Source organism: Uloborus diversus, unplaced genomic scaffold (assembly GCF_026930045.1).
Source record: "Uloborus diversus isolate 005 unplaced genomic scaffold, Udiv.v.3.1 scaffold_816, whole genome shotgun sequence".
NCBI lineage: Eukaryota > Metazoa > Arthropoda > Arachnida > Araneae > Uloboridae > Uloborus > Uloborus diversus.
The window spans coordinates 39,068-55,502 of NW_026559029.1; the positions used below are offsets into that span (position 1 = coordinate 39,068).

A 16,435-nucleotide genomic window follows, 5' to 3' on the forward strand; every position below is an offset into this window, starting at 1 on the left:
GTGAAGCGGATGTTTTTTTCGGAATAATAAATGTTTCGCCAAACAAACAAAAAAGTAGATGATCACATTAACAGTAGCTTTCACATCTTTATACAGTCGACGCTCATTATAACGACCACACATTATAAAGATCGTCCCATTATAACGACCAGTGGTAAAAGTCCCAACTTTGTTCCTATGATCTCTACGTTAATTTGCCTTCGTTATAACGACCGTTCAGTATCGTCTAATCCAATACAACGACCGAATTCAGCGGACGCTATTTCTGGTGTTCTTTCCAATGAAACAAATTTGTAGCTTGAAATGACCTTGATTATTCGGAACTCCAGCGCTCGAATACGCTTCCTTGCGGTGATTTATAAAACTGCGTCTGCACCTAAAACATTGCCACGTTGCGCATCACGTGTGTCTGTTGACGTAAACACAGGCAGTTTGTTCTGAGTATTTATTAACGCAATCGATGTGTCTTAGTTTGCTTTCAGCTACAGAAATTAATTCGTCCCTTAGTAGTATTCTCGAGCTTCTCAAAATAATGTTAGTTTTTCTTATTTCTTTCAAAATGTATTAAATGGTGGAAGCGTAAACAAGAAAACTCTGGATTAACAAAATTGGATAACGTTATACCAGGTAAAAATTTTTATTGTTTTGTATGAATTTGTAAGAATATGAGTTTTTTTTAATCTTAAATTAATTTAACTAATCATATTTTACAGCAGCATTTAGTTGGAATGGACAGTATGCAAAATATTTTCTTGAATATATTATCGTAGAACAAAATGAATAACCGAGAAAGAATTTACTTTATTCCTTTTATTCTCAGCTGAAAGGTTTCGCCAAATTTGTTTAGGGTTATAGTAGTTTTAGTATTGTGCAAGCAAAGTAGCCTTGGCGAGTTTTCGCGTTTTTAGTTAAACCATTTTTAATTTTTATCATGAGTGGAATAAAATGATAGTAAGATTACAGAATTCGATAAGTAAAAAGAAATAATGGTCAATCAACTGAAAAGAAAACTACCACCATATATAAACTGTGAGTACACATTTTATTTATTTTGTTCTGAGTGAATTTGAATAAATATCAGTTTTTCAATTCGATGAAAAAAAAACGAACTTAACAACATTGACTGGACACTTTTCTTTAACCTAATTCCACATAAATGATTTAAATAACCTTTGTTACTACAGTATCCTACTGAAATAGACAGTATGCAAATAAATTTTCTTGAAAATATTTATCGCAGAACAGATTGAAAAATCCAGAAAGAACGTTAAGAATTTGAACAATAAAAAATAAAAGTTCGCCAAAAATCTGTTTATAGTGTTATGGTTTTAAAATTATGTGAAAGAATAATGTATCTTGACAAGATTTCGCATATCAGGTAAATTATTTCCATGACGAATGAATTAAATGCATGATTTCTTTGGATATCCAATCATATAGTCATAGAAATAAATTATCTAGTGTTAAACGTTACTCTTGACAGTCTGCCACGTATGTGCACTATGTGACAAAAATGTCAACAAATGCTGGAAATGTCACGAAACTGAACTTAATATGTACTAATGTATAGAAAAAACGGTACAAAATGAAAATGCCGTTCGAAGCGAACCAAAAATTCATGAATTCCGAATTCAACATCGTGAAAATGGCTGCTTCAGAACAACTTACTGTGTGTTCTACATTAATTGTTTACTTTCGTAATACTTTTTGGTTTCTAATCTCTTTCTATATGGGTCAGAATATCCACAAGACTTTGAAAAATCTTTTCAAACGAATAAAGCGAAAAAATCATACATACGAACAAAAATCACAACACTTTTAGCATTTTCTTCGCTACCACATGCGTTTGTTTTAGTTTTCAATTCCGCCATTAAACAGTGACTGCAGTGCCCCCTATAGTTCGTTGGAGTTGCGAATTGTTTACGGAGGTCTGCCTGAAGTTTTCAATGTCAAATCCAACTTTGAGAGGGGGGGGGGGGGGAATTATCATTCACCACAGCTAGCACAGAAAAAATAATGGGAGGAAAAATCGAAAATTTTCCACATTCCTAAGAAAAGGGTACATCTGAAACGGAAAATAATGTTTTGCAAAAATCACGTCTGCTAAAAAGGCAAACATCTGTTTCTGGTTTTTTCTTCAGAAAATGTAGTGGTAGCAATAGTAGTAGCAGATTCGTAAGTGTCTAATATTTTCCTCCCTATATTTTCTACTTTAAAATTTGTTTAATATTCTATCATAGTATTTTGCACACAATTTTTCTAAAAATTCCTATGATAAAAGTAATTTGGGCATTAAACTGGAATGTTTGGAAAAGTACCATTTTTTTTAATGGAACAACGGGGCATGCATGATGAGTGTGTACATTTTTTTAAATTATAGCTCTTATAACGACCACTCGTTATAAAGACCTTTTTCTCTGGGACGGAGATGGTCGTTATATCGAGCGTCGACTGTATATTAAGAGCTGTGTTTCCCGGCTTTGCCCGGTCTATCTTGAGAATATAAATTGTGTCGAGTGACATATATTCAACAAGCAGGCTTAAATAAAAGGAAAAAAAAACACCATGCAAAATTACCCTTCGAAACATTGATGACAGATATTAAAATACTTTTAAGAAATTAAAATGCGAAAGATGGCTTTTGAAAGCGTAACCATGGAAACATGAATTGAAATTCAAAATGCATTCAAAAAGCCAACCGTGGAAACGTTAAAATAAAATAGTTGACAACCTGAATCAAAATGACATATTTCGAAATTGATTTAAAAACACTTATAACTTTTTTTCCTTTGAAGATAGAAGCTAATTTTTCGACCAGAGGTCGAGATTTTTCTGGAGTAAAAAATGTCACTTTTTTCAATGGTGTCAAAAAGAAAACTGTGGGACAATTTCTTCACTTTTTATTGATAGATTTAATGAAGAGAGTAGTGCCTAAATTTCAGCTAAGCCTAAAAAAGTTCTAGCTAAAAACTTAAATTACTCCCGTCGTAATGAAGTTAGAGCATCGAAACAAATTGCTTAGAATGCGGAAAATTCTACCCTTTTCAACGATATAATATTAACATGTGCAAGTAATTCTTCACCCCTTTAATAGCCAATAATAGGCAATTTACGTGAAATTTGCACCTAAATTGGAATTAAAAAAGAACTATTTATCGGATTTTTTTCGAATTATAGCCTATTACTCATTGAGAAGGCACCTTTCATACAGTGAAAGAATTTTTCAAATAGGTGCAGTGGTTCCGGAGATTACCTCGAACATATAAACACACAAAAGTTCGTCCTCTCTCTTTATAATATTAGTAAAGATAACTTTCTCCATAGAAGCACATGAATTAGACTTACCTACATTATTTATCCCAAAATATTTTGAGACGTCACAAACACTTAGTAATAATTTCATTAAGCAAGTATGGCTTAAAATAATCAGTTATCCAACATTTTGAGGCACAAAAAATGCCAACTACAGTAGACTCGTGTTTCGGTGTTACAAAGCTTTACAACCTTTTTCAATGCAAAGACCAGGGTTCGTACGCTCCGGGAATTCCGGGAAAACCGGGAATTGTCAGGGAAAATGACGCTGTCAAAAATGTCAGGGAAAAGTCAGGAAGTTTTCAAATTTTGTCCTCCAAAATTTTTTTTTCCATTTTTTTTCCCAAGGAATTAACTACCATGAAATCTAGTCTTCGTTTTTATTGTGATTTCACGAAAAAAAATTGTAAATTTTTATCTAAACCGACGTTTGCACTTAAAAACTGCGATCGAGAAATGAACGTTTTTTTTTTTTTTTCCACAACGAAAAATGCACCAAAAGATCGAAGATTTTCTTACATGGAGTCAGTGAGGGGAACGCATTTCTTTCTACTGCCTAAAGTTTTAGATGGGTTGCCACTACATTCTATTCGGTTCAGGGTTCGTACGCTCCGGGAAAACTTGGAATTATCATGGAAAATGACATAGTCAAAAATGTCAGGGAATTTTCCAAATGTGTCCCCAAAATTTTTCTTTTCCCAATTTTTTCCCAGGGAATTTGGTTTTATGAGATCTAATCTTCATTTTTATCGATGTATTTAAAAAAAATTGTAACAATTTTAAAGCAATGAAAAAAGTGGCGACCCAAAAAATCTTCAGCAGCCGCCATTTTTGGCTCTCAGTAGTTCCCAAGGGAAAAAAAATCAGGTGAACAGCAATTATGTACAAACTCAAAAGGAGAGAAGACAATTTACTGCTTCGGAAGCACAACCTGTAGATGGGAAGATCGATCGGGGAAAATAGTTTTTTTTTTTTTTGATCGGAAAATCATTTCAGCTACGTGTGAAACGCAGTCGCCATCTTTGGTCATTCACAAGATAGATGTAGATACGATCCTAAAATGCCTAAGTTTCTAAAAACAAAGCAGAATTGGATGTTTTCTTTAATTGAAAACTGATGAAAATAACAAAAAATGGTCTACAAATTGTTTTTCTATTGTTATTTAAAATAATTTTCTTGAGAAAGAAAAAATTTTGTTCTTAAAACTTAATCTTATCCTCACTGCCTCGGACGCAAATGTGATAAAAACTTTTCAATGAATTGTAGTTTCATGAAGATTAATTATTTTTTAATTGTCTTCATGCGACAAATTAAAAAAGTTATTTCTTATTTTTGGGCATAGCCGCCATATTTGGTCATTCCCAAGATGAAAGTACACAAGACTTTTTAAGTGCCTAAGTTCCCCGAAAACGGCATTGGATGTTAATTGCAATGCAAACTATTGAAAACAACACAAATTGTGCCTTTTTTTTCCGGATAATTTGTAATTATTTTCTGGAAAAATGCAAAATTTAATCTTTATAACATTTTTTTGTTTTAATTGATTTAGACTCTTATGTGCTAAATACTGACTATTTTGCTTTTATTGTATCCTTTTAAGGATTATTAATTATTTATTACTACTTTTATACTACAAATCCAAAAATCTACATATTATTTTAAATTTTTCACTTTATCGCCATATTTGATCGTTTGCACAATGGAAATAGACTTAAACTTCCAGAAACAGAATTGGATGTTTATATCAATGAGTAACATTGAAAATAACATTAAAATGTGCAAAAAGTTGTGAATTTTTGGAAAATTAACTAATACTTTCTGGAAAAGAAAATTTGAAATTTTAATGTAAGCGTCCTTTAATATGTGAAAAAAAAAAAGATTATTGGCATTGTCCTATGATCGGCGGATGTTGATATTTGTTACTATGCATTACATGGTATGCCAAGTATGCCAATTGATGCAACAAGTTAACCATATTTATACTAAAATTTAGCTTTGCATTTTGCTCAATATGTTTTGTGTAACCTACTTATAAGAAAATAAAAAGTATTGTAAACCAAAAGCGGATGCTAAAAGGTTGCTGCAGGACTACAGCAAAACGCTATAATATTACGCTTGACATCAAAAAAACCCTAAAATAAGTTGAAAGTACTCTGTTTTCAACAAATAGTAAACAAATTAAAACAATTTTGAACAAAATGTTTAAAAAAAACTTAAAATTTTGACAGAGAAAACAAAGGAAAAAAATCTAAGTTTTTTTTTTTTTTTTTTAAATCTAAGGGGAGAAGTTTCAGTTCTTCTGCATTGCTACTTTAAACAATTTTAATTATTTTGAAAATATTACTATTTAAACTTAAATTTTTAATGAAGCGAGTAACCTGGAATTTTCTAAAAAACAACCTGGAAAACCTGGAAAAGTCAGGGAACTTTTTTTAACCAAAAGTGTATGAACCCTGTAAAGACGTGTGAGCTTCTGGATGAAAAGTCATCCGAGAAAAGCAACACGGTGAACAGGAGACAATATAAATACCAAAAAATAGAAATTTAACAAAACAAAAAATACAAAATATCGCCTGGAGCCGAAATTTATTATATAATTCCATCAGGAAAAAACCATTAAGTAATAAATTTTCAAGAAAACCCATAAACAATGCAAATACAGTAAACTCCCGATTATCCGCGGAATTGGATGGCACAAGTGCCGCGGATAATAAAAATCGCGGATAACCGCAAAAAGACTAAAATGGGGACAAATCAGGTAAAAATTGTTCTATCTCAAATTCTTAACTGTATTGATGCATAACACTTTCTGCAAACAGTGAAAATATATATAAAGTACAGTACAAATGTTTTGTATTTTTTCACAACTGAACTTAACATCAATAACAAACAAGTGTATGTACGATGAAGAACGCACAAAAATAATAATAATAATAAAATTAAATCAAATCAATCAATCAAGCAAAAACAACAGAGTGTAAATTTACAATTAAAAAAAAACAGCCACTGGTATTCGCTTTTTACTGCGAAAATACATGTTCGTGATTGTTGATTGATTCGCGGATAATCCGCCCCGCGGATAAACCGCTCGCGGATAATCGGGAGTCTACTGTAGTTCAAAAACTTTCATTTCTGGATGTTTTCGTTTCTTGAACCGAGTCCGGTTTCGAAACCACGATTTATCGCAAGCCTTTTGCTGTTTCCTTACCCCTACATAGATGATCATCGCACCCTCCTAATCAAAAATCTTCAGCTTTCAACATGCAATGAATATTTGTTCTTCACCTGAGCTGCTTAATGCGGAACTTAACTATTTAAGAGCTGTGATGGCTGTTGATAGAGACTATTCGCCCACCATAGTTAATTCCATTTATAAAAAACTTTGCAAAAAATCTCAAAATATTGTTTCTAATAAAACTTTTAACACTAAGAATTTAGTTGTTTTGCCTTTCTTCCCTGGTATTAGTTTTCAGGTTGCTAAGATTCTGAAGCGATTCCAATTCCAAGTGGTGTTTTCTCCCATTAATAAACTTTCGTTCTCTCTTCTCTTAAAGATTCTATTCACTCTCTTAATTGTTGGGGATTTATAAAATTGTTTGCAATTGCGGACTAGGATACACTGGGCAGACCTGCCGTTTTTTGAAATTTCACTTAAAAGAACATCAAAGCTATGTGAAAAAACAGCTGAATAAATCTAGTATTGCTCAACACTGTTGGGATTCGAATCGCTATTTTGGTTTTAACTCTTATTAAATTATCCAAAAATGCCCCAATTCGTTAGATCTTGAGTTTTGGGAATCTTTCCACATCCTGAGGAACCAGTCTAATTTAGTTAACGATCTTACTGCAATGCCTTATTTTTATGTAAACGTCGTACATTTTTTTTAAGATGTTACTTTACGATGTTACTTTTATAAGTTAAAAAAAAAATTCTTAGAAATGGAGATCAAATAAAACGTTTGGTTTAGATACAATTAGATAAAACCTTGAAATTGTCTAAAAATAGAAAGATAATGAAATGCATTCCATTTTAACTGAATCGATTATTTCAGAAAGGGTATAAGTCCAACTAATGCAACTTTTCAGGAATCAATAAAAAGTGATTATTTCATTCAGAAGTGAACTAAATTCTACGTAATTTTTTATGACTAATCTAGCCACAAGTGGGATCATTACCTCACCTAAAATTACGTTTCATTTTGTCACTGAAATTAATTTCAAAATTTTTTTTAAGTTGGACTTATGCCCTTTCTGCAATAAATATCCTGAAAAACTAGTTTAGAATGATGAAAATGCGAATCAATAAAAAATAATATAACAAAGTGACAAAAATAATAAGTGAAGAACACATTCATGAATTCTTTATTTTCTGAGAAAATACATCGTGTGTTTTCCTCTTTCTGTCGTCTTGTTTTAGTGAAATAATAAAGTATGGTGTAACAAAAATATATAAAAACTAACAAACTGAGATAAAAAGCAAAACTTTTACCATGTGTATAAAACTATATTCATCAAATACATCCTCCAAGGAAATCTTTTTTTTCTATCCTTCTCTTGTCTACTTTTGTGTACCAAGTTCGATGTACATATTAGTATGACTATGTTCAAAATTTCACTGAATCAGCTTGATATTTGTTAGTTCTTCGAACAGTATGAAAATTTGCCCATTATACCCAATATTGGCAAAGATAGTTCAGCCGACAGCCGTCACTTTGCAATATTCTCTTGAAAACAGTCTATAAAATGCTAGCCTGAAACCGTTCCTTTGATGTTCTATCGAATATTTAAACATCATGAATGTTGATAATTGAAAACATTTGTCGCCCAGTAGAATCTTTTTTCAAAATCTCAATTTAAGAGATAAGTCCTCTTAAAAAATGAATGGCACCTGTTTTAGCAATTACAGATTTCTTTGTTTTCAACAGATTTGACGGTGAATCTTGATGTAATTTCACTGAAAGATTGGATTTCACGTGGTTGTAATCTGTCATATTTGTTTAACATTCGCTTTACTGTCCCAAAATCCTGGTCGCAAAGGACAAACAATGTCCTCTCAGAGGAAAGTCATCAGCAATCTTGGTAAATTTCTTCAATGTTATTTCTTGAAAAAGTCTCCTGCAGTGTTGTTTTTATTTTGACCAGCGTATATCTCGCTGAAAGCATACATTTTTTTGCTCCTAGATTTATGTTAATAAAACTCCTGAAAAATTGGCGAATTTCATTTGGATTCTGCTATTTCGAATCCCCCTAACCCTCTGAACTGCTGAACCTATCATTACCAAAATTATGCTAGATCAAAGGAGTAATTTGTTTTTACTTCATTACGCCAAAAAATCTAGTTCTATGATTTTGCCATTGCGTCCTACTATTCCTATATTCACGATTAGTGCAGAAAGGGCATAAGTTCTGGACTTATTTTTGCACTAAACGAAAAATGTGACCCCAAAATAAAGTGCTTTGTTGTACAAGGATCGACTTCCCTGCTACCCCATTCGATGTCTCTACATACAAATATGGGAAAACCACAGCTAACTCAATTTTGAAAAAATGTGACTTATGCCCTTTCTGCAATAATCAATTCAGCTATAGTTAATCTTAATACCAAATTTCAATTCTGCACTAATTGGTTTTAATAAACCTTATTTTACTAAAATAAGAAATGTCACCATAGAATGCAAATTGGATTCATTTAAAAGGAAATATGACATTTATGAATGCTTTAAAATAAAATAAGAGGATTTTTGGCCCTCTCCTACAATAGCAATTTTTAATAATTTAAAGCTTATTTTTAATAATTTATTCTTAAAATTGTGAGTATTTTATAGCTTTTAAATCATTTATCTAATTTAAATTATTTAATGATTATTTAATTATTTATTGATTGATTGATTATATACCTTTGATTTATTTCTTCTGTTTTGGTGATATTTTGATGGTTGAAATTTTAACCCTAACAGCAGTGAATTAAAGGTAAACTCCAGTAGATAGCGTTAATGGTTTTCATTTCTTCATTCTCTTACAATGAGTCTTACCAGCAAAACAGTTAAGTTACCGGATCCAGTTGAGCCTTGTCACAATAAAGGCACAATATTTCTCTGCATATTAAACATTAGCAAAAAATGTTATCAAATTATCATGCCGTGGCACGAGTTTCATTCAGGGTTCGTACGGGTCATGGAAAATTAATATTTTCATTAAAAGTCATGGAAATTTATTTAAAGTCATGGAAAAATGTCTTGGGCAGTAGTAAAGAACAGTAGAGAATTAAAATTTAGAATGATTTAACTGTATTGCATGTAAAAAGCTAATACTCGAAAAGTGAATGATCTCAAAAACAAATCTGAGTTTAGAAATCCTATTGCATCCCCTTCTATAACATTTGCCCGCCTTTTTTTGTTATGTGATTTTACTGCTGGGACATCCCTAATTTTGAAATCACCATTATTTTTAGAACTTCTTTTATGTTACATTCTGTAGTAGTGGGCTTAGCATGTTCTTGATTTTACCACGCCCACTAAAAAAGTGTAATTTAATTGCATCCGAGTTTATTTCAACCACTTGTAATTGTCAGAGTTTCTTAATTCGTGAAAGCTTTAGAAAATGAAGACTTTAGTCAGGCGATAGAATATAGAAATAGGGAAATTCTAATAGTCAAACAGTAGTGCCCGGCGTGCAGCTTCCAAAATTGATCCATGTGGCCAGCTGTGATATTGCTGGTTCAGAAAAATGAATTTACTGACTAACATGACTTTACTTCAATGAATGAAAATACTGTCAAGTTACATGGATGATTAGAAGACTTGACACCAAATGGCACTATTTTTTTTTTAAGTAAATTTGTGATCGGAAACTTAGTAATAACTCATTCAACTTTTGTCCCATTCATTAATATTTTGCCCTATTTATTAAATAATTACTAGGCATTTGAACATCAGTATATTGCATTCACTATATTTTTACGTACTTAAGTTTATATGATAAAGACAAATTATAGTTTATTAGTTTCTGCAGTGTGCACTGATATTCTTTTAGTCAAGTAAGTGCTTTGATGAGGTAGTGGCATTCATGTAAAAGTTTTGCAAATGCCCACTTACACAAATTGGCAGGTTTGACATTAAGTAGTACCATTCTCTTCATTTAATGAGGTCATGAAAAAGTCTTGGAAAAGTCATGGAATTTTTCATCCGAATTCAATATGAACCCTGTTCATTGTTGGCAACGCCAGTGTTACTCGATCATTTGCTATTATATATATGAGGATTCATAACCTTAAATACAACAGTAATGAAAAGTAGTGGTACTGAAGATACTTATATTTAAATAAAACAATGATGCCAAATCTTTATTAACATAAAATATGAAGCCTAACAAGTCATATAAGTAAAGTCCTTACACATATAAAATCAATTTTTTCCTTTAAAGAGTCCCAATTTCTAAAAGCAACATATATTTTTTATATTAGCTTGAAATATAACACAATCACAAATCATTCCTTATATCGAAACACACAAAGGATTAGTTACAATTAAATTAGAAAGAAAACACTTATTAATAAAACATACAAAGTAGGAACCAGCAACTTGTTTTATCCAATTTAAGTCTTCAACACAATACCTAAATGTGACAATTTGAAGTGTAAACTCAAATATTTCTGTGCTTAAAATTTAAATTTCTTCTAGAAATGTTAAATAATCGGCAAAAATGGAATTTTGCAGCATAATTTTTAGATCCAACGCAACACATATTTTTTTCAAGTTTATTTAAATTTTTATGATATATTTTATTCTGATGATGGTTTGTATTAAATGAACGATAAAAAAAAAGAAAAAACGCTATCCCATAAAGTTGCTGATTCCTCAAATGTTTGAAACATTTCCATCCGTTCTTATTCTTTCGAAAGATTTTAGAATCAATATTACACAATATAACGTCTTTTTTTAAATGATAGTTTAGTATGGTCACGTCTTATTAAATAAAGATTAGATTTAAATTTAGCTGACAAGTATTGAACTATTTGTCAAAATATCTTTCAAAATTACTTTAAAATGTAACACAAAACTAAGCACATGTTAGTAACTATGTTTTATCATAAATGAGTTTAAATTAATATAAATTTTTAAATTATAGAACGAAAATAGTTAAAAATTTTTACAAGTAGGTGAAACGGTAGACTTTTAAAATCAACAATGAAATTGAATAATGTTACATAATATAAAAGCTGTAATATGTCCTGTATGAACAATAAAGATGCAATTTATGCATAAAGTTCAAAAATATTTTCATAGCATAATGGTTATAAAAAAATAAGGCTGTATTATAAAAAGCAGCAACAATTTAAACTTTTCGGTAAACATTTATTTCCGTTGAATCACATAACAAATCAAGCAAGTTCTGAAAAATGCACGTTTCAGGCATTAATTTTGAAATATTTCAATAGCAAGTGAAAAAACATAAATCAATAGAAAAAATAACAAATCAATAGAAAAAAATAACAATCAACATTAGAAATTATTTATCCTAAAAATGCAGTAAAAAACATATCCAAATTTTAATGTCCCATTAAAATACAAAAAGAGCACATTAATTATTTTTGCTTATTTTCTTACCAATTAATAATCAAGCTTCGGAAAAATTGCATCCATTTTTTGAATTTAATTTAAATCTGAATCCAATATGTTTAGAATGGAAAAAAATATTTTATAAAAATTTCTGGCAAAAAAAAAAAGTTAACATACTTTTTAGCTGTTAAAGATACAGTGGATAACATTTCTCAGAAAACAGTAAAAAATATGTTATGTATAACAATGAGGGATAACCTTAGTACTTTGATGTGAAGACAAAAACATTTACTGCATTTTTTGAACTGTCATTTATGCTTCGAATTGGTTCAAACCACCTCTTCCAATAGTACAATGGAAATTTGTTCTGCTACAGGGATCACTTGAGCATCTTGTTTTTAGTATTGTTAGTACATCAGATTTAAGAGGAGGTGATATATAGGACCAAGAGAAATGATGATTTTGATCAGCATTTGATTCAAAACATTTGGTATCTGACGTATCCCAACCTTTAGTCATTTCATCATCCAACATAATCTTAGTGAAGGTAGGTTTAAAGTTGGAAGGCAAAGTATTATACTGTATTTTCTGCTGCACAGAACCCGGACTAACAGAATGAGTGATAGAAAGAAAAAGGCGATATGAATCATTTTTACACATTTCACTTAATTTAGAATCCAGCGAGTTAGACCTCTTCAGCTGATTGTTCACATATAAGTGATTTATACTGCAAGTCATGTGACTATCTTGAAAAGAGCAACTGGGCTGCGGTTGTGGTGCTTCATAGAATTGATTAAATGTAGGACTTCCATCAACTAAATTCAAAGAATGTTGGCTACAAAAGCTAGTAGTATGCATTTGTGGTCTATTGTAAGGCACCCAAGATTTTGCTGTTTGAGTGTATAACAGAGGTGGATACTTGTCTGACGATTCAATGAAGTCGGCATAAGAAGGAGGAGAATCGTGGTATAATGGACTTCTTGGTGGAAAGTCGGAAGGTGTACCTGAAACAAACAAAAATCATAATTGCACTGCTGGCAACATATTGGTTTAAACTGATTAATTTTGACTAGCAAAAAAAAAAAAAAAAACTTTTAGTTAGTACAAACTATGAGTATGAAATGAAACAAGTACAAGATCAAGGAACAAAACCTGTCTTTGTAATAATTCTAGTTTCATATGAGGTTTTCACTTACAGAAAATTCAGTGCCTAAATGAAAACTTTTCAACCATTAATAAAACACTTGAAATATGTTATACTGAACCATACTGCTGTGGGAAAATAAAAAGCTGTATCTACAAATTTTTCATTTTTGTCATCTATTGCATTTAAGCTTTATTGTACAATCTTGCTTATTTGGTTTCAGCTGGAAATAAAATGCAAAAAAATTTCAAATTCAAACATAGCCCTAGTGTGAGTTTGGAATCCAAAACTTGTTTTTTCAAATATCTCAAAAACTCATTTCTGCAAATACTGCACTTTACCTTCCCACAGCATATGCATTTATAGTGCATATTTCATCATTTCTAGAAATTGACAAGTTTATTGGAATACAAAATTTTAAGGTTGTTTTCAGATTTCTTTTCAAGTCGAGAAATTTGTGCTAACAACATTCTGTAAAATGAGAAACACTGATAAGGTTGCCTATAAATTTATTTCATGCTAACTGTTGCATAGTATCAACAGCATGGCCTAAGATAAGTGATATTTAAGATTGCTTTTAAATTAAGTTTCAAGATTGTTTTATTTTTGATGCCAACAGCATTCAATGAAATAAAACTGATTTATTTTAATTTTGCATGTTATGTTTTTCCTTGACAACAAGTTATAGGCACCAAATAAAACTTAACAATTATCTTAAAGTTGTCTGTAAAATTTTCATTGTCAACTGATATGCTCTTTATGTCAAAAGAAAAAAAAAGACATTAAGCTGCATATAACACACACCCCAAAAACTTTCAACCTTTTAGAAAGATTAGCCATGGATATTTCAGTCTGAAAATGGTCCTGAAGTACATGAGCCAATTTCTTTTCTCAATGTAACAAGCAATGGGAAGTAATTTTACTAGTACAATGGAGTCTAAATAATCTAAACTAATTGGGACTAGACTCTTTTTAAATTGAATATTTAGCTTAAGCAAAATTATTCATAAATTTTATTTACAAAACAAATTACATCGTCGCCCCAGAGCAACAGTAGGATATCTTACTGTTGGTTCTGGGATTAGATGTGTTACGGTTGTCCTGTGGTCACGATATGCAAATATTACATAAAGAGGTTGCTAAGATGAATACCTAAAGGGGAACTCAAAACACTATTATTAATAGAAAAGCTTGAGATAAGCATTAACGATGTCCTTTCAGAGTAAAGGAAACTTCTTAATATTCGTAGGAAAGAAAGGCACGGTAACCACAGATAAGCGAATAATGGCGTGTGCGGATACATCCGCTGACCTGCGTGATGTGCAGAGTTTGCATATCGTCCGATAATTGTTAAAGTTCATACTCTTTACTTCTAATTTGTTTTAAATTGATATTCTTTATTTAGATTGTAAAAATTATTACCAGATAGTATATACACCCCCACGTTCGGTGGATGTATTTGCTGCGGGCATGTGCATCTAGCGATAATCGTTCAAATTCTTACTTCAATTTGTTTTAAACTGATATTATTTAATTAATTTGTAAAAGTTATAAATGGATAGTATATATGTAAGCACGTAAGGTGGATACATTCGCTGAAGGTACTTGTTTTTGTTCCACAACAGAGGATTTCCAAGAAGCAGCGAATTACTAGTTTTTCCTTTCTCAGAAATTTGAGTATCCTATTGATTTCTTGACTTGATAGTTCAAGAAGAGAAAGGTCCCTAGTCTGGATAATCTGATCTAAGATATCTGCTAAAAGAAGCTCAGTTTTAAAATTTAATTTAAGTCTTTGCGTCACATAATTGGCATGAAAATTAGTTTCTTGTAACCTCAAAACATATACCTGCAATTATTTGCAGTTTTGTGCTTTATAACGTTGTTTTAGCCAATGAAATTTCAAAAAATGTTTTTATTTCTTCTGATTAATTTTTTTTTTGGAGCCAACCCCCCCCCCCTTTTTTTTAACGTGATAGATCATTGTTAGCTTACAGATACTTTTGAGTTGTGTGCGCAGATACTTTATATTTTTATCCGACTCTGCACAAAAACACTTAAATTTTAGCTAAAAGCTGTAAAAAGCTAAAAAAGAACTACTGTCCACCTCTGAGAAGTTGAGCTATGGCCATGAGCAAGTCCATTTCTTTCAAAAGAGAGCAATCAGTAAGAAGAGGAATTGTTAGGCGCAGAGCTGGGCCACCATTGCAACCCTTTCATTTACGAGAAAATCCTGTACCGCTTGCTACTTCTTACCTGAATTACATTGTTTGCCAAATGGGCAATAACACTGCAAACGAAATCCGCAAGTTCTTAAGCCGTTTTTCCTCAACCTTATTTCAACAAATGGAATCTCAACTTACAAGAGGTGCACATTACTCATTACTGCAAACTGATAACACACATAAGTAGCAAATCAAAGGAACAGATCAAATTAAATACAGTCAAGAACCTATTGGGAACGGAATATTTTTGAAAACTGGTTTGATCACTTGTATACTTCCATAAAGATTTTAGATGTAAAAATTGGGTTCCAACAAGTGAGATTATGATGACTTTCGAAGGGTGAGAGCAGAAATAGGACTGTCTAAAATTAGATTTTGCATTTGCAAGTTTAAATGGGTTTATTTTTCTACATTCAGTAAATCATCAAAGCAAAGCAAAAAAAAAAAAAGACTGCAGATAAACCACAAAGCTATTTGCTGCAGATGCTCAGAAGCTTACTGTAATAGAAGCATTGAACCCTATAAGTGAACAATTGTATAAAGATTTTGGAACAAAAACTGGCCAAATCTAACTGTCAAAGAGAACTCAAATCAGGAGGAAAAATTGACCGAAGTTATGATCGACAGGTGTGACAGCTCTTATAAAACATCGTTTTAAGCAGCAAATGAAAACTAGATAAGTGGTAGCACAAGGCAATGATCAGTGATCACTGCCATAATAACAAACCAAAGTTATTTATCGATCAGCAAGCATCTGAAATTGTTTCGAATGAATCAGTCAAGTCTCAAGCGAGAGTAAAGGTGAAGCAGAGAGTCCATTCAGATGCCAGAGCTGCATTCCATGAAGCATTAGGTTCCATTCTGCTACAACCCAAGAAGACATATTTCTGAAGTGCTCACGTAATTTTTAGATGGCAGAATTTGGCGTCATTGTTTGGAATAGTATTCTTATTTCCCCTTAAAAATATAAAAGCTAATCTTTATCAAAACAATGTAGTTCTGCAATAACTAGTTTAGTATATTGCTTAACTTCAAGAATTGTCTTGTAATTTATACTTTATATTACCACATACACTTTGTATAACTATCAAAAAGCACTTCATAGTATTTATTATAACGATGCTTTTACTGTGATCTACAAGTTCTTTTTGACTCAAAAAATGAAACAAAATATTTTTTTCAGCTTTTTGAATTAACAA

At 31.3% G+C, this 16,435-nt stretch overlaps 1 protein-coding gene across 1 annotated transcript in view; it reads right to left on the reverse strand.

The window, feature by feature from the left end:
* Positions 1–10,716: 10,716 nt before the first annotated feature.
* Positions 10,717–16,435, reverse strand: part of LOC129233934 (uncharacterized) — a 29,813-nt gene continuing 24,094 nt past the window's right edge. Inside the window, exon 11 of the mRNA XM_054867853.1 lies at positions 10,717–12,874. Within this exon, the coding sequence (XP_054723828.1) occupies positions 12,183–12,874 (692 nt within the window). The 3' untranslated portion in view covers positions 10,717–12,182. The remainder of the gene's footprint in view (positions 12,875–16,435) is intronic.